This window comes from Diabrotica virgifera, chromosome 2 (assembly GCF_917563875.1).
Source record: "Diabrotica virgifera virgifera chromosome 2, PGI_DIABVI_V3a".
Classification (NCBI taxonomy): domain Eukaryota; kingdom Metazoa; phylum Arthropoda; class Insecta; order Coleoptera; family Chrysomelidae; genus Diabrotica; species Diabrotica virgifera.
The window spans coordinates 169,410,930-169,435,778 of record NC_065444.1 but is presented as its reverse complement, the minus strand read 5'-3'; the positions used below and the strand labels follow the sequence as shown (position 1 = coordinate 169,435,778).

General features: G+C 32.7%; 1 protein-coding gene across 11 annotated transcripts in view; it reads right to left on the bottom strand.

The window, feature by feature from the left end:
- Positions 1–24,849, bottom strand: part of LOC114338711 (zinc finger protein 271-like) — a 59,122-nt gene that overhangs the window by 18,986 nt on the left and 15,287 nt on the right. For 3 of the 11 annotated variants that reach the window (XM_028289318.2, XM_050642892.1, XM_050642896.1), the window contains exon 2: positions 5,142–5,209. The exons of 5 other annotated variants lie outside the window; for them this stretch is intronic. In XM_028289318.2, coding sequence (XP_028145119.1) covers positions 5,142–5,209 — 68 coding nt within the window. The remainder of the gene's footprint in view (positions 1–5,141; positions 5,210–24,849) is intronic. 3 more of the 11 variants (XM_028289319.2, XM_050642893.1, XM_050642897.1) reach the window with 1 other exon arrangement.

The following is a 24,849-nucleotide window of genomic DNA, read 5'->3' as shown; positions in this document are numbered from 1 at the left end:
ACAAAAGTTACAATTGTTCTACGATTTAAACACATTCCAAAATTTTGAAAAATATAATGTATTTACCCAAGTAGGTAAACATGTAGTGTGGGCATGTTAGGCCACACGTTACTATTCAACTGACAACACTATTGACTGAAGAAAATATCTTTATTATTAATACATTCTCCTCAACTGAGGGTATCATATCAACTTTATTGTGTTTTAAACAATAAATGATAAAAGAAATAAAAAATTGACAGTTCAAATTGTTAATACATATAATAACTTCATTGTCACCAAATGCAACCTTATACACATTATTGCACTGTGTGTGGCCTAACTTTGACGTATTAGTCTAAAAATTGTATTATATTTTTACAAAATTTTGAATAATTATTGTTCGTAGAACAATTTTAACAGTTGTTTTCAATACAGATTTCAATCCTCTACAAATAGTTTCTTATGACTTTTGATGTAAAATAATTAGGGAAGGAGGAATTCAACAGTTTAGAATTTTACATTGAGTTTCCTATGGCCCGTTTTCCAAGTCACCACCCGGTATATATATTTTTCCAAATGGTATTTTGTGTATATGAATTTAAAAATAATTTACATATTTTAAAATTTCAAATGCAATTTTTTCCAACTATTTCACATTATTATTAGTAGTCCAGGGCGCATCTGTTTTAAGATGGACGTTGAGAGGTGACTCATATTTTTTTGCAGAAATTGCTTGGAATTAACTCATATAATAATAAAAGAGTTATCATCCCACTCAAAAAGGTCCGGAACATTGTTTAAATAATCAAAATATCAAAAAATTAAGGAAAAAATCGATTTTTTTATTCGTTTTTTGATTATAACTTTAAAAGTATTCATTTCCGAGAAAAGTTGCACTGACATAAAAGTTGTTGCGTAATTAAATTTCCTAAAATATAGGATTAGTTAAAAATTTTAAAAATTTGTCACCCTTGTTGCAAAATAGCAATAATTGCGAAAAAACATATAAAAACAGGTATTCGCATTTTACATTTTTCAACAATTTGTGCTACACTTAGGACCTTCATATTTCATCCAGAAAAACTTTATGATACATAAAAACAATACTGTAAATTTCATTAAGATCGGTTCAATAGATTTTGCAAAATATATTTTGCCATCCAGCTTTGGCAAAAAAATTCATTTTTTCAAAATGTTGCAGGACTGAAAATTAAGCAGACAGCAAGTTGAATTTTTTTTACGCTTAGAAGAATACTGTACCTTTCATTAGCAATTTACAAAATTAAAATCGGTTAACTACCACGGCGTCAGGAATGTTTTTAAATAAACATTAATTTTTGGTGCTACGCGCAGGACAGCGGTGTTCTATTCACACAAGTTGATTTCCACCAAAATTTCTACCAATCTTTATTTAATATATTATTTTCTTGCTCTATATTTTGTTGTATTTTAATATATTAAACTATTAAATATTATTAATCAAAAATTTGATTATTGTTTGTGAAATATTGTTTAAACAATTGCATATGTTTAAAAGTAATAAACTTTTATTCTCTAAGTTAAAATATATGAACAAAGAAAATTTTTTGCTAAAGTAAGTGTTATGCCAAAGGCAGAGTATGTGTTTTTATTTTGCAATAAACAAATTTATTTATTTATATCTAAGTGTACTAAAAATTAAAATTTATCAATCATTATCAAAGGTCATTGGAATGCCCAATCAGAGCAAAAGTATCCGCTGTCATGCGCGTAGCACCAACAATTATTGTTTATTTAAAAAAATTCCTGACGCTGTGACAGTTAACCGATTTTAATTTTATCTAACAATCGAATCAACGGTCGAATCCATCAACGATTTTAATTTTGCAAATTGCAAAGGTACAGTATTCTTCTATATGTAAACAAAAATTCAACTTGCTGTCTGCTTTATTTTCAGTCCTGCAACATTTTGAAAAAATGAATTTTTTTTTGCGAAAGCTGGATTGCAAAATCTATTGAACCGATCTTAATGAAATTTACAGTATTGTTTTTATATATCATAAAGTTTTTCTGGGTGAAATATGAAGGGCCTAAGTGTAGCATAAATGGTTGAAAAACGTAAAATTCAAATACTTGTTTTTTTTATGGTTTTTCGCAATTATTGCTATTTTGCAACAAGGGTGACAATTTTTAAAATTTTCAACTAAACCTATGTTGTAGGAAATTTAATTACGCAACTTTTATGTCAGTGCAACTTTTCTCGGAAATGAATACTTTTAAAGTGATAATCAAAAAACGAATAAAAAATCGAATTTTTCCTTAATTTTTTGACATTTTGATTATTTAACAATGTTCCGGATCTTTTTGAGTGGGAGGATAACTCAAATATTATGATATGAGTTATTTTCAAGAAATTTCTGCAAAAAAATAGGTCATCTCCCAACATCCAAATACATATACTGATATTTTTACAGATGCGTCCTGGTCTATAGGTACTATTAGCATAGCATAGCATGTAGCAAGCGCATGCCTTAATTGGAATTGGGCGGGCCATGTAGCCAGAATGAAGGACGGGAGGTGGACCCAAAAAAATACAGTGTGGAGACCACGAGCAGACAGAAGAAGTAGAGGTAGACCACTTACACGATGGACAGACGCAGAAGATGTATAAAGGATTGCTGGGAATTGGTTGCAGGAAGCCCAAGACCGACAAAACTGAAAGAAATTAGGGGAGGCCTATGTTCAACTTTGGATGCAAAAGGCTGGATGATGATGATTCCACATTATACACTGCGCGCTAAAATTAACGCATACTTTTAAAAATCCTGGTAAATCAAATAATTTTAATGTTTCGATTTTTGTGATAATAATATATTATTTTTATTTCCCGTAAGCATATAGTAAAATTTTTCGAAAGAACGGTAAAAAACGCTGATGTTTTTATCATTTTTTGCAATAAAATTAAAAATATGCTAGTGTCCTTGATTTTAATTCGAATTTAGTTGGGTTGGAATACGTTGGGCTGACAGTTTAAAGGCGTTTTTCAAAAGTGTATTAGGTGTTTTTCCTTTGAAATAAACCACCAGCAGCAAGAATATCGAAATTTGTCATAAAGTGACTGTATTAGAATCGTTACTCTTCACGAAGAAAAATACAATCAAGTATAACTCGCTGAACGTTTTAACGTCACTCAGTCGACCATTTCAAAATTATTACCACGTTTTTCTGTTACTGGAAGTAACTCGAAAAGACCCGGTCAGCTCGTAGAAGGGTTGCAACTCCGAATCAAGACCGGTTTTTGACAGTTCGTACACTGAGACAAAGGTTTGTCATCAGTATTTCTCTACCAAATGAATTTTCGGATCGTTATAACTTTATAATCGGCCAAAATGCGATAAGAAGACTTGCCGAAAACAACCCACGGCCTGGAAGGGCACCCACTGGCCCATTACTGACCAGAGACTATCGAAGGTAAAGATTGCATTTTGCTCGTGAACATGTTGTTTGGAATAATGACGATTGGGGAAGAATGTTGGACCGGATGAATCCAGGTATGTCGTTTTTCTGATGACAGGCCAAACAGGGTGTACAGAAGGCCTGGGGAACGCTATGCACAGTGTAACACCGTACGGACTGTACAGTATTGTGGCGCTCGGACATGGTGTGGGGTGGGATTAATTTGAAGGCTCGTACGAAGTTAGTTGGAATAGATAGCGGGCGGCTTACATCACACAGGTATATTACAGACATTTTAGAAGAGCATGCCTATTTGCACCATTTATTGGGAATAATTTTATGCTTATGCTAGATAATGCCAGACTACATATGACAATAATTGTGCAGCAATATCGTCAGGAGGTTGAAATTCCTGCCATAGATTGGCCTGCGAGAAGTCCTGACCTCAACCCAATAAAAAATGTTTGGAACATCATAGGCAGACGACTACGACAACCAACTAATGCATCAAACACATTCGATGAACTGTTTTTGCGGTTAGTTGAAATTTGGAATCAAATTGATCAAGAAGAAGTAAGAACGGTAATTGTCAGTATGAGAGATCGTTGTCAAGCAGTGATAAATGCCAGGAGGTAATACTCGGTACTAGTACTTTATTAAACTTTAAAACATTAAATTCCGTTATTTATTTATAATGTTAGTTTGTTTAGAATTATGATTATGAGTTATATTGTTTATTTCAATAAATTTTTTGTAAAACAGAAAAGTTTTTTTTATTTCAGATGTTCTAAAAGTAACCTAAAGCACAAAAGAACAAACAATTTTTTTTCATTACAACTGAAATTATTATTTTAAAATTATGCGTTCATTTTGGCCCGCAGTGTATTTAAATTTGTTAAGCTAAATTTAAATTTTCCCACGAAATTATATTTTGAAATTGCCGCGTAATTTCTCGCTTGGATTCCCAGTGTGGTTCTCATATCATTTTAAGTAATTGCAGCTGAAATGGACTTAAAATAAATATCACGCCGGTTAAGGCCTTTCTCCAGTGTGCTGGAATGTTTTTATGTGCCTTTTCATAGAAAAAGCCGCTGAAAACGACTTAGAACAAACTTCACAATGATAAGGTTTTTCTCCTGTATGTCTCTTACTATGACTTTTTAAATGACTTAATAATTTAAACGACTTGAAACAAATTTCACATTGGTACGGTTTTTCATCAGTGTGTACCCTCATATGAATTTTCACAGAACAAAGTTGAGAAAATGACTGAAAGCAAACTTCACACTGAAAAAGTTTTTCTCCAGTATGTATTCTCTTATGACTTTCAAAATTACTCGCATGGGAAAACGACTTTGAACACACTTCACACTGATATGGTTGTTCTCCAGTGTGTTTTCTAATATGTGTTTTCAAATAGCTATTTTCGGAAAACGACCAAAAACAAATTTCACATTGATATGGCTTTTCTCCAGTATGCGTTAATGTATGTCTTTTTAACCTACGTTTTTCAGAAAACGATTTTAAGCATATTTCACATTGATAAACTTTTCCGTTGTGGTGTTTAATATGTGCATTTAAATAGCGAATTTGGAAAAACGACTTAAAACAAATATCACATTGATATGGCTTTTCTCCAGTGTGCAATATCGCATGTTGCTTTAAACTATATTTTCGAGGAAAAATCTTTAAACAAATTTCACATTGATAAGATTTTTTCTCACCCGTACTTTGCTTTTTACGATATGGATGTTCCAATGTTTTGATTGTTTCAGTATTTTGCTCCGGCTTCCTAAAATAAAAACCAATATTTTAATTGCTTTATTGTCAATGTGACAATTATGACATGGTACAATTAATGGATACAAAAACAATCTCGTCGTCCATTTAGTGGGGCACATGAATGGACTAACGAAATTTCCAATGTCCCTAACCACTATCTAGTACAACTATGGGTTAGCTAGACTTTGAACGGTCTTGACTCTAGTCAGTAATAGTGTTCGTCACGCACATGTCAGTACGGCTTATATACGACAATGCTTTTCAAATGAGAAGTAAAGGAAAAAGCAGTGAAGTTTGGCCACTCAAACAAAGATCAGAGAAAATGTTACTAGTAACAGAAATGGACTTTTTTAGAAGAGATCGGATACCATAAAACAAAGCATATGGTACGGCCATGTACAGAGAATGCCAAACGACAGGATCCCTAAACAGATTTTGACGTGGACGCTACAAGGGAGACGGAAAAGTGGAAGGCCGAGAAGAAGCTGGAGGGAGGGAATTGAAAAAGAACTAGAGGAAAGAGAAATCCCTCCAGGTCTATAGCTAAACAGAGAAGAATGGCGGTTAGGAGTCGGAAGGCGTCGGAGAACGCTGTAAACCGATAATAGTAGTATGTAGTAATAAAGGAACCGTGTTGCCACATAATCGGTACTAGAGTTGCACAAGTTTGACTTGAATGTTTGAACTTGACTTGAGTTTGACTTAATTTCAAGTCAAACTCAAGTCAATCCGTCTGACAAATATTTCAAGTCAAGTCAAACTGGTCAATCGTACAGGTTTGAAAATTTAAACTGTTTGTCAAACTAGTTTGAAAGAGTTTGAAAAATAATGTATTTAGTAGATATACTTTTTTGTCGAGATAGACATGTTAGTTGCCAATTAAGATAAGAAAATTAATAATACAATGAGTGCCACATAAAAGTCAAAATTTTCAATGTGTTTTAATTTAAAACTTTTAAATGTAGATATTTATTTTTTTCGAATCCTGAGAAAACTAATAAGTATTTTTGAAAAATTTAAACGCAGAATGAAAGATTGCGTTATTACCGAGGGCCGAAAGTCTCTTAGAATAAATAAAAAGTTTGTTTTGAATGAAATATTTGCAATTAATAACAACACTAAATTTTCCTTTTTATGTTCACCAATGTAGCTTATATTAAAATAAACATTATAGAAGTTTTCAGGGATGTTCGTCCCTCAGAAATAATGTAATCTTTCATGCTGCCTTTAAATTTTTTTTAATTCTTATTAGTTTTCTCAGGATTTGAAAAAAATATACATTTAAAACACATTGAACATTTTGATAAGTGACATGTTACGCCTATGCCCTTAAGGGTTACAATAAAATAAGACTATGTATTTGGTTTTTCAATGGACAGCTCAGAATAAAATTATTTGGAATTTTTATGACTTTCTTTTATTAAAAAAGGCATTTATTTATCTTAGGGCCAGTTCGAAAAAACATGTGGTACCAAGCTGCTAGTTCACTCGAAAATATGCACCACAATACAAAAGTTGGTATTGCTGTATATTCGTTGGTATTTCTTTAAAATTCAAAACTAACTATAGGGTTATTAGACCTGGATCCCGCGTACCAAAAAAAAGTTTGATTAATAGCAAGCTGAAAATTTGTTAATAGCTTAACGATGTCTAGTCGGACAAACTTTGATGTACGGGAACACTGGAACAGGGGAAGTTTTAATTGTGGAACAGTTTAAAAATTTGTAACGTCAGATTACGAAAACATCCCATGTATTTTGTCGGTCAGAACATCCAATTTATTTGTTACCCTTTTATTAAACTCTCATGCAAAAATCAGACTGTTATTTTACTAACCAACATTATTCCTGTCATTTGACATGTTCTTCGTGTTCCACTCATTAAAATGCCCAGTTGGTGATAAACACCAGTCTGATTTTTGCATGAGAGTTTAATGAAATGGTAACAAATCAATTGGAAGTTCTGTCCGACAAAATCCTTGGAACGTTTACGTAGTTTGACGTTCCAAATTTTTAACCTTTTCCACAATTAAAATTTCTTCTGTTCCAGTGTTCCCATACATCAAAGTTTGTCTGACTAGACACCGTTAAGCTATTAACGAATTTTCAGCTTGCTATTAATCAACTTTTTTTTGGTACGCGGGATCCAGGTCTATATGGTTTTATATCTACAATTTAAATTTTTTTCGGATACAGGTTACAATAAATGTTGGGTTTAAATTTAAAAAAAATTAATGTATAAATATGCATTAGGCTTTCTTAATAATTATCCTAACTCGCGCGTTTATTGGGTTTTATTTGTCTGTATGCGGTTTAAATATCGTATCAGCCAATACATTTCAATGTTTATTGAAATTTGTCAAAAAAATTTTTGGACCTTATTGGGAGGGGGGGAATTTCCCCTACCCTCCCTAACCCCCGTTGATCCACCAGTGAACAAATAAAAGTAGGCGGTCTCATTTAAAATTGAAAATAAACGGGTTGCGTAATATTCAAACTTTTCAAACTGTTTGAAGATGTTTGAATTCAAGTCAAACCTAAAGATATCGAAATCAAGTCAAGTCAAACTTTTTTATACAAAAAGTTTGATTTTCAAGTCAAGTTAAGTTTGTTGAGTAAAATCAAACTAGTTTGACTTGATGCATCTCTAATCGGTACGGACACCAGAGGTGGCTTCTAAATACAAGGATTTAACCCAGTCCGCTTCGCTACTTAGACGCTTACTGTTTATAAAAAATTCGCTGAATATTTTATTTTTAGTAGAAAGTTATTATTCTTCATAAGCGTTTTATTAAGATGGGGTTTACGATAAATCGTAATTGTTTTTGGATACTTCTACTTAAACTATTGAAATAGATATTTAATTAGTATACTGCATATTTTGTTATCATCGTGTATTTTGGGGGTAAATGCAATTAAAAAGAAATAAGGTATAAATTTTTGACGATAAATCATAACTGTTTTGGAGTATATAAGTACTCATTAAATAGATCTATAAAGAAAGATAATTGCATAATTTGCTGTCGATGTTAATGATTTAAGTTTGCTAAACGTTAAAACAAACTAAAATTATCCAGTTCAGTTGATCTGTGTTATCACAACTACAAGTATGGTGTTTAAGAAGTTCAAACAATGGCAAAGTTTAAACGCAAGTGCAAAAATGGTTGTGCTAAATATGCTATGTTTTCACTGCGGGAACCGGACATATACGTAAAATAATTTCGGGCCCGTACAACGGGAACCGGCTAAATACGCGTAATATTTTTCGGCATTCGCTGCGGCAACTGTATTAATCAGATACAGTAGGAAAAATGAAAGAATACCCATGCGTCATCGATGATATGCATACGAATCAAATAAAAAATTTCTAGTCAAAACAACGTCTAAACTAAGTTAATACTGTAAAAAACGGATGTGACTACTATCCCACCGTACGATTTTTCGCTACGTAAATGTGTCAAAAAATTTTTGTGATGTTATTCTTTTTCTGATAATAACTATATATTTATTGGTAATAAATGTTAATTTTACTACCGTAATTAATTATTTGATATAGATTAATAATACAAAAATAATGAGTAAGCAAATATAGTATTATCAATTTCTCCATGTTAAAGTTGCCGGACGTAAATAGTAACAGGAATTTAAAAAATGTCGTTTATGTCAGCTGCATTACTAAGTAACTTAAATGAAAATAAACTTAATGAATTCAGATCATTTTGGTATCCAGATCAGTTTCAAGACATTATCTGCAAATAAATGTACATTCGTAAAAATATACTAATAGATTGAAAAGTCAGATTAATATGTACACGTTTGGCAAACTCATAGACAGAAGTTAACCATATTGACAGATGATTACTTAGAAATTTTATTGACTTATTTTAATTAAATAAATACTTACCAAACCAAAAATACAATATAATATCAAAATAGCTTTTAAAAGAACTGAGTTTATTCAAGTAAATACGACTGATTATTAAAATTTATAAACTCTACCGAACCTAACCCAGTTTCACTGTCAAAGTGACAGAAATTGAATCTGTCAGATTATAGTTGACCAGCACGATTACTCGAATAGTAGTTTATACAATCATTATCTCTACTGATGTTGAATGTTTTTCTAAGAATGACATTAGAAGTACAGAAATAGTCAAGTGTGAGTTTAAATTTTCTACTAAATTAATATAACTACGTTGAACAATTGTATCGTCGTCTCACTCTGTCAATTATAAATATGTAACTGCGTATGTCTTGGATAACGTTTTTGCTTAGTAGACAACACTTAATAATCTATCTCTCTCGTTTGTTATTTATAGAAAAAGGCAGCAAATCCAAAATATGTGCTTGATATGATCGTTCATGGGTATTCTTTCATTTTTCCGACTGTATTGTTTGCGTATTGTATGTTGCCCATAGAAGAAAGTTAGGCATGTTATATCAAAATTTACAATACATTTAAAAATTTATACATTTGAAGAATCTACACCCACAAATTAACAGTCACAACCGGGTGAATCAGCACAGGCATGAAACAGCCGTACCAGAGACCATACTACTTGTATAACTAGCTGCAGTGAAAAGGTTAATTGACAAGTGACGTATAAAACAATCCATCATTGTCTGCAGCTGTCTTCGTGTATCATAAACGACTGGTGTTAGTGGACGTACTGTTTAGCGCATCAAAGACGAAAATCAGAGGAATAATAGTGTGAAATCTCCAAAAAAGAGAACCAAACGAGTTAGCCCGTCAAACTCACGCGAGTTCACGTATGATGAAGGCATAAGAAGTTGTTTGAGAAGGATAATTCATTTGGAAATTTTTTTGAAAAATATTCCCCTGACTCTAAAAAGGGTATATTCCTTAATAGCTGACAATGAAATCTTAGACAATTTTTATATGTCAACATTATACAGACTTTTAAAAGATATAGGTTTTCTTTGTGAAAAGAGAGGAAGAAACACCTAAGGGAAATTCGAAAACATTGTATGCAAGATTGCAATATAATATATTCGAATGAATCTTGGGTAAATGTTGGTCATTCTGTTAATTATACAGTGATGAGCGTGCTAATAACGGCAAAATAACGCAAAAGATGGAAAACGTATGAAGTGGTAAGATAAAAAGAAAAAAAACTATGTAGTAGAGGTGCGAAATTTAGCGATAACAACCTATCAAATTACATTATATCTATTGTTTCCCACCTTTAGACGTATCGGACAAGTTTGACAACTGCCACTGTGACAGTTTTAGTTAGCATACTCCTCTGATACGTCTAAAGGTAGGAAACAATAGAGTGTAAGTTTATAGGTTTTTATGGCTAAATTTACCATCTCTACTAGATTCATTTCTTGTTATCTCACAACTTAATATGTTTTCCCTCTTTTGCACTATGTTGCCGGTTGCAAAACTATAGGGATGCATTTATCAGAGGGTTGACTGCCGGTTTGAAAGCTTGCTTAAAAAAGGGCCTCGATATGTTCTGCGATTACACGCAGGATGGGAAGGTTGCTTAATTGGGGGAGCAAAACATATTTTCGTAGCCAAAAAGAATGAAGGAGATTATCACGACGAAATGGACGGAGAATATTTTGAAGAGTGGTTCGAAAATTCCTTAATTCCAAACCTCCCAAAAAAATGGTCCTAAGAACGTTGGTGATGGATAACGCATCATATCATTCCTGCAAATTTGATTTTCCTCGAACACCTTGGAATAACTTCCAAATCAGTGAGTGGTTAAGAAAAAAGAATATACAGGTTGTCACCGAAAATAGTGCGTTCCTTAAAGGTATAGGTAGAAGGTACCATGTAGAGCAAAAAAGTCTTATAACATTTTTTTCTAAATTCAACCGTTTGGCCAAAAAACCAAAATACATTTTCGTGTGCAAATTGAAATCTGACATCTATGTATATATGTATATCTATGTATACAAAAATCTAAACATAGACAATCACAATTCAAAAATAGTTGCAGCATTAGCCTTTAGTATTTACATTAAACCCTGTCTTCATCCTAAACAAACAAACAAATTCCTGTTTTGTGATTTTCAAAAATGGGGTGGCATAATTATTTTGTAGGTGTAACTGTCTGACATACATTTTTATGGTGTCAATAACCTAGATCACTAACAGTTCTTGTACATTGATGCCAAATTTTTAAATTTTATGAAAATAAAAGTTCGCTTATATGGCGAACAATGTAATTTTTGTTGGAAACGGTTAGCTTTAGAAAAAAATGTTATAGGACTTTTTTGCTTTACATTGTGTATTATATCCATACCTTAAAGGAACGCACTATTTTCGGGGACACCCTGTATACTGTAGATAGCCTTTTTGCTTCGCTACCTACATTTAGAGCGTTGAAATTTTTTCTATTTCAAGCTTTACTGCAAAGGACTTCTTGATGGATGTATCTCCAATAGGGATACTTCTTGCAGTGACCGTTGAAAGATGAGATTACGTGTGTTGAGCGAATATGCTCCAGAGAAACAAAACACTTGTGATTTGCAACAGCATTTTCAATCCAGCTGTTTTGAACGTATGTTTTTTCACCCCCGAGAAGGGGTGACTGTCACCCCCCAAGTAAAAGCAACCAACAGCACAATTTCAACTTTAAAGTGGAGGGTAAGTAGAACCTAAATCCAAATTTTCATGCAATTCGGAGTTGCCCCTGAAAATTACACGGTATCGCCGAATTTCCCGTTCATTTACTGGGCTATTAATAGTCCAATCGTTATTTTGTAACAGTTCGGTTTGCGAAAAAGTGGCGAACCCGCCTCGATGGCTCAAAATCAAGTCACCTTATCAAAACTAATTAGTTTCTGGTTTTTATAGTTCTTTAATTTGCCAGCGATATTTTTGTTTTGTTCAATAAATGTAAATATAAGAAATTGTACTTACAAATTAGTCTGCTTGTTTTCTTGGCTCACTTTATGTACAACTTCACTTTGTCACTTTATGGTTTCTTTGGCTCTTTAAAAGCTTTTTAATTATATCCGTAATAATCACAAAATTTGATAAAAGTTACGAGCACTCATAAACACGTCTCACTAATTCAATTAGAGATGGGCGAGTCGAGCTGATATTTTACTAAAGGCCGCGTCTCACCATCAAATAATTTGATCAAACAGTTTGAGCAAACTCCGGAAGTACGTCAAGGTGACGTCACAATTGCAGTTTTTTTGAAATTCTAAAAATCTGTGCTCTCACTATCAGTCTAGTTTGATCAAATTTTTTGTATTGAGTTGTCTAACTTGTTTGTACTTTATTTAAAATTAAAATTTTTCATTATTATCCACAATGAACACTCAGGATGTGACGTCACTAACTGTCACTTTCAGTTTGCTCAAACCAGTTTGATCAAATTATTTGATGGTGGGACGCGGCCTTAATATGCCCTAGGTAACATCTGAGCTGTGGATTTTACTCTGGACTAATTAGCAAAATACAAGGAAAAGTTATTTACAATTGAATCTTATGATTGTATATATTAGTTATATACAGTATTTCTCATGATCATTTTTCAGTGCGTAACAAATGGTAGGAAAAAGGGTAAGTCCGTGATAATACACATTTATGACATTTATTCCAACATGACATTTTAGTTAAATCTGACAGTTGTCACATTTTATTTTCAATTTGGAATAAAAACAAATCAAAAGTGTTTCTTGCATTTATAAAATGATATTTTCTTTGATTTGTATAGTCTTATAAATTATAAAAATGTCACCGACGAAATGTAATCACCGACGTGCCTTTTTTTCTGTCACATACAATTTAATGCGTTAGAAAGAAATCGAAAAACTGTGACGCACTGAAAGATGATCATGAGAAATACTGTAGGTGTGCAAAGTCCAGCATTTTTTTAAAACAAAATGGCGCCCGAAAATCGTGTTTTTTTTTTCTATTTTTGCTCTATAACTCCAAAGATTTTAACTTTACACCAAAAACACCAAAATAAAAATTTACCGCAATTAAATTTTGTATAGAGACGTGTTTTTCCGATTTACTTCGACGAAAATTTTTCCCGGAAAATGCGGGTTTTTCCAGCAAAATCTTTAATTTTCAACTAAAATTTTAGGTATGTAATTGTTTATCAATAATTAAATAACTTGGTAGGTAATATAAAAGCTCTTTTCGTATAAATTATAATTCCAGAAGCTGATGGAAATTGAATGAACAGTTTAGCAACAATTGAATTGTTAACTAAAAATTTACGGTCGCTATAATTACCACAATAATTATGATACATAAGAATAACTATGATTTTTTTATAAAAAGACACTGCACCTATCTAATGTACTTTACAGAATTGAAATTGGACTATTTAAGCGGCCTCAGGAATATTTTAAAATTATAAACAATTTTTTGGCTTATAAACAAATAGAATATCTCGGGAAATATTAAATTAAATCTTGAAAACGGTATTGGAAAAAAAAGCGGCACGACGCTTCTTTTAAAAGAAAAAACGTTTAATTGTGAAGAGTGGTTCCTGAGATACAACCTGTCAAAGTTGACCGGCATTTACGGCAAAGATATAAACAATAGAAATTTCGAACTACCACCTTTTTATTTTTGTCCTCTTCCTCCACACCAATTTTCATATCTTTAAAATGCTCATGACATATATTATTACAATAAAAACTATCGATATTACGAGTGAAAATTGCCAAAAATAGCAAAATTCCAATCAAAAATTAGGTTGGAGAAAATGTAATCTCACAGTTCAAATTCGGTATACGTTAAAAATATGCATTTTCTCGGTTTCCCATGTAGAAATTTTCTTCATTCTTTTATTGTTTCCAAGTAATTCGAGTAGAGCCATCTAACTAACGCATTATTAAATGTCAAAGTTGCTTTTGTATTGTTATAATAGATTATGCATAGTGTTAAACTGTATAGTGATTTAAACAATCTCTATTTAATCAAATTAAAAAATTTTGTTATAATAAATAAATTAATTTATTATAACAAAACAAAAGCAACTTTGACATTTAATAATGCGTTAGTTAGATGGCTCTACTCGAGCTACTTGGGAACAAAAAAAGAATGAAGAAAATTGCTTCATGTGAAGCCGAGAAAATGCATTTTTTTAATGTATACCGATTTTGAACTTTGAGATTACATTTTCTCCAACCTAATTTTTGATTGAAATTTTGCTATTTTTGGCAATTTTCACTCGTAATATCGATAGTTTTTATTATAATAAAATATGTTATGAGTATTTTAAAGGAATGAAAATTGGCGTGGAGAGAGAGGACAAAAATAAAAAGGTAATGGTTCGAAATTTATGATCCTATTGTTTATATCTTTGCCGAAAATGCCGGTCAACTTTGACCCGTTGTATCTCAGGAACCACTCATCACAATTAAACAGTTTTTCTTTTAAAAGAAGCGTCCTGCTGCTTTTTTTCCAATACCGTGTTAATGCTTTAATTTAATTTAATCCCGAGATATTCTATTTGTTTATAAGCCAAAAAATTGTTTATAATTTTTAAATATTCCTGAGGCCGCTTAAATAGTCCAATTTCTATTCTGTGCATTAGATAGGTATGCTTTTTCTCATGAGGATCTTTCAGTGCGTCACAGTTTTTCGATTTCTTTCTAACGCATTAAATTGTATGTGACAGAAAAAAACGCACGTCGGTGATTACATTTCGTCGGTGATATTTATAACATTTATTCTAGTTGTCAATAGATGGCGCCTTAATTGAAAATAAAATCATTTGCGAATTATATAATATATCTACGAATATAATCTGAACAATTTATAAGACTGTACAAATCAAAGAAAATATCATTTTATAAATGCAATAAACACAATTGATTTGATTTTATGCCAAATTGCAAATAAAATGAGACAACTGTCAGATTTAACTAAAATGTCATGTCACTAAAATGTATATTATCACGGACTTACCTTTTTTTCTATCATTTGTGACGCACTGAAAAATGCTCATGAAAAGAAGCATACTGTGTCTTTTTATACAAAAATCATAGTTATTCTGATGTGTCATAATTATTGTGGTTATTGTAGCGACCGTAAATTTTTAATTAACAATTCAATTGTTGTTAAACTGTTCATTCAATTTCCATCGGTTTCTGGAATTATAATCTATACGAAAAGAGCTTGTATATTACCAAGTTATTTAATTATTGATAAACAATTACTTATCTAAAATTTTAGTTGAAAATTAAAGATTTTGTTGGAAAAACCCGCATTTTCCGGGGAAACTTTTCGTCGAAGTAAATCGGGTAAAACACGTCTCTATGCAGAATTTAATTACGGTGAATTTTTATTTGGGTGTTTTTGGTGTAAAGTTAAAATATTTTTGGAGTTATAGAGCACAAATTAAAAAAAAAAACACGATTTTCGGGCGCCATTTTGTTTATAAAAAAAGTAGCACACTATCTGCGGACTTTGCATAACTATATAACTAATATACAGGGTGCCCAGAAACTCTACCGACAAACGAAGACAGGAGATTCCTCAGATAATTTTAAGACAATTTAACCCAATTCACCTAGTCCGAAAATGCTTCCTAAGGGAGCTAGAGCTCTTTGAAGATGGCGTCATGTAATTAGTTTTTCTTAAATACCTCCAGAACGCTTCTATTTAGAAAAACGAAAATTGGTATGCATATTTAATTTTCAGAAATGAATCGATTCCATCCATTGTGAATTTCTAGTACCGGTCATAGGCGTCCGTTTTGGGTAGGGCAACGGTTATTTTATCGCCTAACTTTTTTGTCTTTAATTTTTAAGCATTTTTGACTCTGAATTATTAAATTGTGAGGTATTCTAGTACTAAAAGGTACTCTTACTTTAAGTCGACAGGATACACCATTTTCTAGAAAAATCGATTTGAAAATTTTTCGTTTTTTGAATTTCAAAAAAGAAGACTCAAAAAAAAATATTTAGAAAGATGAAAACTGGTACATTTATTTATATTCAAGAGATTAATCGATTTCATTAATGGTGAATTTCTGTTACCGGTCATAGGCGCCCGTTTTGGGTAGGTCAACAGTTACTTTATAGCATAACTTTATTGTCTTTAATTTTTTAGTATTTTTGACACTAAGATTATTCAATTATGAGATATTCGAGTACTAAAAGTTACTCTTGCTTTAAGCTGATAAAACTCATCGTTTTCTTTTTAATTTTTTTCAATTTTTTTTTTCAAATTTCCAAAATTAAAAACTTTCAAATCGATTTTTCTAGAAAACGGTGTGTCCTACCGACTTAAAGTAAGAGTACCTTTTAGTACTAGAATACCTCACAATTTAATAATCCAGTATCAAAAATGCTTAAAAGTTGAAGACAAAAAAGTTATGCGATAAAATAACCGTTGCTCTACCCAAAACGGACGCCTATGACCAGTACTAGAAATTCGGAATGGATGGAATCGATTCATTTCTGGAAAGTAAATACGTATACAAATTTTCGTTTTTCTAAATGGAAGCGTTCTGGAGGTATTCAAGAAAAACTAATTACATGACGCCATCTTCAAAGAGCTCTAGCTCCCTTAGGAAGCATTTTCGGACTAGGTGAATTGGGTTAAATTGTCTTAAAATTACCTGAGGAATCTCCTGTCTTCGTTTGTCGGTAGAGTTTCTGGACACCCTGTATACAATCATAAGATTCGATTCCAGCAATAAAATTGCTGGTAAATAACTTTTCCCAAAAATGGGCTAATCTCCGATAATCTGCCCAGACTATTTAACTTGTTCACATGGTGAACGTATGACAGCAAGTGAATTTATAGGTTTTTTAGGGATTTTAAATATACCTTTTATAAAGGATTTTACTCTTTTTTTTTTCATAACATGTATCTCAAAAAATCTAAAAGACAAACTAAATAGGCAGGACTCTCTGAAATTACAGGTACATTAGTGTACTTACAAAATCCAAAAACGTATGACGAAGGACTAAATAATCCTGGTTATTTCCCCATGCCGAAAAAGAATGCAATGCGACAAGAGATGAAAAATTTGTTGAGTTGTATAAATAAACAAGTGATTATGGAACCAGTGCAAGAGGGCATAATGGAAGAAAATAAGCTAACTAATCCGGAGCCCGTGAATTTTATTTTGGAACAAGAACCTGAGATTGAATTGAAACAAGAAAGAGAAAACTTTTATAACAACAAAAAACTGGTTCTTAAAAAGATTACGAAACGATTTTGGAAAAGGAAAATGGCTGTTTACGAGACCGAGGGAGTGAAAGGCGAAATTTGTCCATGGTTTATGACTATTTGATGACCTTAAAACCGACCAGCATAGCGGCCGAAAGGGCTTTCTCAGCAACTGGCTATATGTCCAGTTCTGTGCGAAGTAGGTTATAGTATGATAAAATTGCAAATAATGGCATAACCCAGACATCCAAAGTGAAAGTTATCCTCCAACACCAAATTGTTCTATATGGTCCACATAATGTTCAGAAAAAAGTCACACCATTTTGAGCGTCGGGTTTGGGGGGGGGGAGATGGGAGAGAAGTCTCTAAATTAGTAGTTTTTTTACGTTTTTCGTCAATAGTTCTAAAACTATGCTTTAGCGTAAACAGTGTTTTATACAAAAATGTTCTACATAAAATTTAAAACAAAAAAGGTCTTATACATAATTGTTATAAAATCAACGGTTCCAGAGTTACGGAGGGTGAAAAGTGGAGGTTTTCGATACTTTTTATATTATTAATTTGGACAATTAATGATGATTTTGGGTGTTGAGGTTGACGTTTCTTCAAGGGCTTATTACTAACATACCATCGGCCACTGAAATAGCAAATTTTATTTACAAAAAAATTTCTTTCATCAGTAATAATATTATAAATTGCCCAAAAAAATATAAAAAGTATCGAAAACCTCAACTTTTCAACCTGCGTAACTCTGGAACCGTTGATTTTATAACAATTATGTATTGGAGTTTTTTTGTTTTAAATTTTATGTAGAAAATTTAAGTATAGAACATAATTTACGCTAAAGCATAGAAATAGCATTTAGCATTAGAAATATTGACGAATAACGTAAAACAACTACTAATTTACCGACTTCTCCTCCATCTCCCCACCCAAACCGGACGCTCAAAATGGTGTAACTTTTTACTGAACATTATGTGGACCATATAGAACAATTTTGTGTTGGAGGAAAACTTTTACTTTGGATGTCTGGGTTAGGCCCTTTTTTGGACCAATTATAATATACTATCTCCGTAACTTTGGAACCGTTCATTTTAGAAGGATTATGCATAGGGCCTTTTTTATTTCAAATTTTATGTAGAATATTTTTGTATAGAAGGTTGTTCATGCTAAACTGCATAGTTTTGGAAATATTGACGAAAAACGTAACAAACTACGAATATACTGATTTCTCCCCTCTCTTCCCCCCAAACCCAACGCTCAAAATGGTGTGATTTTTTTCTGAACATTATGTGGACCATATAGAACAATTTGGTGTTGGAGGATAACTTTCACTTTGGATGTCTGGGTTTGGGTCTAGTTATACCCTATTAGGCCTATGTTTTTTAAGGTCTCACTTCCAAAAAACTAAATAATTCATGTATCTGTTGTTTATAAATTTAGAACACAGACAAAAAAAAACATTAAAATCGTGTTTTTATTTTGATTCTAGCAAATTTGAATCTTGCAAATATCCAGCTGGATTGAAAATGCTGTTGCAAATCACAAGTGTTTTGTTTCTCTGGAGCATATTCGCTCAACACACGTAATCTCATCTTTCAACGGTCACTGCAAGAAGTATCCCTATTGGAGATACATCCATCAAGAAGTCCTTTGCAGTAAAGCTTGAAATAGAAAAAATTTCAACGCTCTAAATGTAGGTAGCGAAGCAAAAAGGCTATCTACAGTATACAGGGTGTCCCCGAAAATAGTGCGTTCCTTTAAGGTATGGATATAATACACAATGTAAAGCAAAAAAGTCCTATAACATTTTTTTCTAAAGCTAACCGTTTCCAACAAAAATTACATTGTTCGCCATATAAGCGAACTTTTATTTTCATAAAATTTAAAAATTTGGCATCAATGTACAAGAACTGTTAGTGATCTAGGTTATTGACACCATAAAAATGTATGTCAGACAGTTACACCTACAAAATAATTATGCCACCCCATTTTTGAAAATCACAAAACAGGAATTTGTTTGTTTGTTTAGGATGAAGACAGGGTTTAATGTAAATACTAAAGGCTAATGCTGCAACTATTTTTGAATTGTGATTGTCTATGTTTAGATTTTTGTATACATAGATATACATATATACATAGATGTCAGATTTCAATTTGCACACGAAAATGTATTTTGGTTTTTTGGCCAAACGGTTGAATTTAGAAAAAAATGTTATAAGACTTTTTTGCTCTACATGGTACCTTCTACCTATACCTTTAAGGAACGCACTATTTTCGGTGACAACCTGTATATTCTTTTTTCTTAACCACTCACTGATTTGGAAGTTATTCCAAGGTGTTCGAGGAAAATCAAATTTGCAGGAATGATATGATGCGTTATCCATCACCAACGTTCTTAGGACCATTTTTTTGGGAGGTTTGGAATTAAGGAATTTTCGAACCACTCTTCAAAATATTCTCCGTCCATTTCGTCGTGATAATCTCCTTCATTCTTTTTGGCTACGAAAATATGTTTTGCTCCCCCAATTAAGCAACCTTCCCATCCTGCGTGTAATCGCAGAACATATCGAGGCCCTTTTTTAAGCAAGCTTTCAAACCGGCAGTCAACCCTCTGATAAATGCATCCCTATAGTTTTGCAACCGGCAACATAGCGCAAAAGAGGGAAAACATATTAAGTTGTGAGATAACAAGAAATGAATCTAGTAGAGATGGTAAATTTAGCCATAAAAACCTATAAACTTACACTCTATTGTTTCCTACCTTTAGACGCATCAGAGGAGTATGCTAACTAAAACTGTCACAGTGGCAGTTGTCAAACTTGTCCGATACGTCTAAAGGTGGGAAACAATAGATATAATGTAATTTGATAGGTTGTTATCGCTAAATTTCGCACCTCTACTACATAGTTTTTTTTCTTTTTATCTTACCACTTCATACGTTTTCCATCTTTTGCGTTATTTTGCCGTTATTAGCACGCTCATCACTGTATCTCCCTCCTGGTGATTTCCATGTTTTCTTATGTATCCGCTTATGTTTAAAGATACTTCCGCCTATTAAAAGTTCATTTTGCTCACAAAATTCGATTAAACGATTTCCATTGTCGTTTCTCTCGCCGATTTCCTCCTTTCCCATCACATGTTGATGTGCTTTATTATCATTTCCTATTTTTGCATTAAAGTCTCCGATTACTATTTTTTATATCTCTTCTATATTTATTATTAATCCTATTAAACGTTGTTTGTAGTTGCTCGTAAAATTCTTCCTTCTCATTTTCGTCGTTTTTATTTGTGGGAGCATATTATACATTTATTACTATTATGTTATAATATCTTGCCTTCAGTCTCGCCCAAATAATCCTTTCTGACACTGGTTCCCACTCTACTAGAGCCTTTCTCCCCTTTTGGGCTAGCAGTATTGCCACTCCCTTTTCGTGTTTGTCATTTACATCCGTGTTCCCAGAATATATCATTAGCTCTTGGTCACCTACTCGGGTTGATCCACTACATCTTGTTTCGCTTAGTCCGACAATGTCTAATTTGTACTTATCAATCTCTTGGCTTACCTGCTCCAATTTTCCGGTTTCGTGTAGGGTTCTTACATTCCATGCATCTATAAATATGTTCTCTCTTATGTCTATTTCATGTTTATCTTTCGTTTTTGCTCTATTTCTATTTTCATCCTTGCTCAATTCCTCTTTCTGTGCCTTGTCTGTCGTGATTTGTGCTTTTGTTTGTGTATTTTCATCTTCTGTTAGTTTTTTGGATTTCCCTGGTCTTCTTCTAGCTGGTTGCTGTATTGATTCCATTTGTGTGTTTTTCCATCTATTATTAATTTATTATATTTTATTGTAACACTTTTACCCTTATTAATTTCTTCATTTGCGACTTGTCTTATTTTTTTCTGTGTTTGTAGTTCTTCTTTTGTTATGTCATTATTTATATACACTTTATAGTCTTTTATGTGTTTTAGTTTAGCTTTATTTTGCATGATCTTTTCTTTTTCAAACTTGTTCTGTAGTTTGACCAAACATGTTTTTCCTCCAGTTTGATAGCTTCTTCGATTTGAACGTTGGAACTTTGGATTACCAAAGATACTCTACTACTGATAGAAGAAAGGAAAAAAATCAAAGAAGAAATTCTACAAAAGGAAGGATCGGAAGGAGAGAGGGCACTTAAAAGGAAATACAAGGCAAAAAACGCCGAAGTAAAAAAACAAGCCAGAAAAGATAAAAGAAACTATATAAAATGAGATGCTAAATATATCAGAAGAAGCAGCGAAAGAAAACGACTTACGAAAACAATATACAATCATACGAAACTTAACAGGAAAAGCACAACGAAATATACGAGAAGTAAAGGATAAACAAGGAAATAGAATAAAAAATCAGAAAGAAATAATACAAAGATGGAAGGAATACTTCGAAGAGATATATGCTAAGCATGAAATAACTCAAATCATAGAAGATGAAATAGAATCACCAGAGCTAGAAGTGAATATTGGAGAAATTACAAGGGATGAAATTGGAAACACCCTAAAACTACTAAAAAATGGCAAAGCCGCAGGAATCGACAATATACCCATTGACATAATAAAAGCAGACAGCGAGCAGTCAGTAGAGATGCTACATACACTTTTGAATAAAATATGGACGGACGAAGAATTGCCAAAGGAGTGGAAAGAGGGATTAATTATAAAAATACCCAAAAAAAGAGACCTGAGCAAATGCAACAATTGACGTGCAATAACACTACTAAGTGCCACATCCGAAGTGCTGACCAAAATCATATTGGGAAGATTGAAGCCGGAACTAGATAAAAAACTGAGAAACAACCAAGCGGGCTTCCGTTCCAACCATTCCACTATTGATCACATTTGCACCCTTAGAATTATCTTGGAACAAACAAATGAATGGAACAAAGATATAGATGTGAGTTTTATCGATTTCGAAAAGGCCTTTGACCGTGTCAATAGGGCACAGATGTGGAAAATCCTTAGATTATATGGGATACCACTAAAAATCATAAACTTTATTAAACTCTTCTACGAAGGATACAAAGCCAAACTAGAACATTCAGGTGAAGTAACAGAAGAAATATCCATAGAAAGTGGAGTCAAAGAGGGTTGTGTACTATCCCCTATCCTATTCCTTATTATGATAGATTGGGTAATGAGAAAAGTAATCGACGATCGAACAGGCATCAGGTGGAACCTTTTCAAACAGTTAGAAGATCTCGAATTTGCAGATGGCATCTGCCTGATAACTGAACACCGAAATCATATGCAAGCAAAAATTGACAAATTGGCACAGTACTCCGACACGATCGGACTTCAAATAAACACAGAAAAAACTAAACTTCTAAAAAATAATACCCATCCAAATAATAAAATAATGATAAACGGTAAAGAAGTAGAAGAGATAGACAAGTTCACATATCTGGGATCTGTCATGGAAAGGAGCGGGGGGTGTAAAAAGGACATACAGACGAGAATAACAAAGGCGCAACACGCATTCAACGCTTTAAATAGAATTTGGCAAACAAACGAAATATCGGAAACAGCAAAAATTAAAATCTTTAATAGTTGCATTAAAAGTATACTGCTCTATGGAGCAGAAAAATGGAAACAGAACGAAAATACAACTAAAAAACTACAAACATTTGTAAACAAATCTCTAAGGAAAATCCTGAAAATATACTGGCCAAACAAAATAACTAATACAGAACTATGGAAAAGGACAAAGCAAACTAACATAACTACTACAGTCAAGGAAAAAAAATGGAAATGGATCGGCCACACTTTGAGGAAAAACCAAAGCAGCAAAGCAAGACAAGCACTTGAATACCAACCAGAGGGGAAAAGAAAGAGGGACAGACCAGACAACAGCTGGAAAAGAACAACAACGAGAGAACACGAAAAAATTGGACTAAGATGGGGCGAAGTCAAAAAGAGAGCAAAAGATAGAAGAGAGTGAAGGGAATTAGTTCACAATTTATCCAGAGAATAAAAACAAAAGAAGATGCGCTGTCCCGGCCAGACAGCAATCTTACACTTTTGGCCAAGAAACGCATAAGCGCCCAATACTCCACAAGGAGGGATGGAACGAGAGAGAGAAAATCCACAGCTCAGATGTTACCTAGGGCATATTAGTAAAATATTTTAAACATCCATGCTTTATGTAGCATTTTAAACCGATGTTTCCTTGACGGACTACTTTTACAGGGCTTTGATCCACATATTTTTGTAATTTAGATCTTGGTGGTTAGCATGTACATCTCACGTAAGCACTGATGATGACTGGTAAACCAGTTGAAAACAAGTTATGTGATTGTGATGTAGCCCTTTTTAGGGATTTTAAATATACCTTTTATAAACGATTTTACCTTTTTTTGTATTACATGGTATACAGCGAACTACAGGAAAACTTTTTCCTTGTGGATTTTTTACACATCTGGGCTCAGGGCCCAAAGAGTGGCGATCAGCTCACAGATTATTGACCACTCGCCAGCAGAGAATTTTATCGCAGAATCAATGTCTATCAACGCTTTATCGATGTAAACTTTTATGCTGTAGAAACTTAACTTTCCAGCATACTGAGCTACTTTTAGCGCGATAGAATGACAAGTTGCCGACTCACGGCTTTGAATAAAGATACTAATAAAGATATTAAGTAACTTATTTCGAATTTGATACGTTTGCAGATACGCGCTGCTGGATCCAGTACGGTTTGCTCGAGATATACGGAGATATACGATTCTCGATATCATTACTGGTACTCAAATATAAAAGTAATCGTAGTAACCAAATCATTTTTATCCTTTAAACAGATCAGTGAAGGTCGTTGTTATATCGGAATACCTATACAAAATACCTACCTACTGAGAAATACGATTCTCAATATGATTACCGGTATACTCAAATACAAAAGTAATAATAGTAATCAAATCATGTTTATCTGTAAATGATTACTTTATACAAAAGTAACGATTTATCTCTTAAACAGATCGGTGAAGGTTGTCGTTATATCGTAATACCTATACAAAATACCTACCTACCGAGAAATACGATTCTCGATATGATTACTGGTACTCAAATACAAAAGTAATCATAGTAATCAATCAATCAATGTAACGAATACTGTAAATGATTACTTTATACACAAGTAACTATTTTTCCCTTAAACACGTCGGTGAAGGTCGTTGTTATATCGGAATACCTGATGATATACATCATCAGGTATGTATCAGGTGAATACACTTGACATGTTAGTTGCCAATTAAGATAAGAAAATTAATAATACAATGCGTGCCACATAAAAGTATCTTGATACAGGAAGCGATTATACTCAAAATAGGGTAAATTTTTTGAAAATGATTCCTGTATGCTTAGAATTGCTTGCTGGCAAGTTTCATTTTATCGATATAACTTTTTTATACGTGAGTGTTACTAGATTAAAACAAAGAATTCGTTGGATAGTTTTTTTATCATACCAAGTGTAATTTAATCTACTTTGGAAG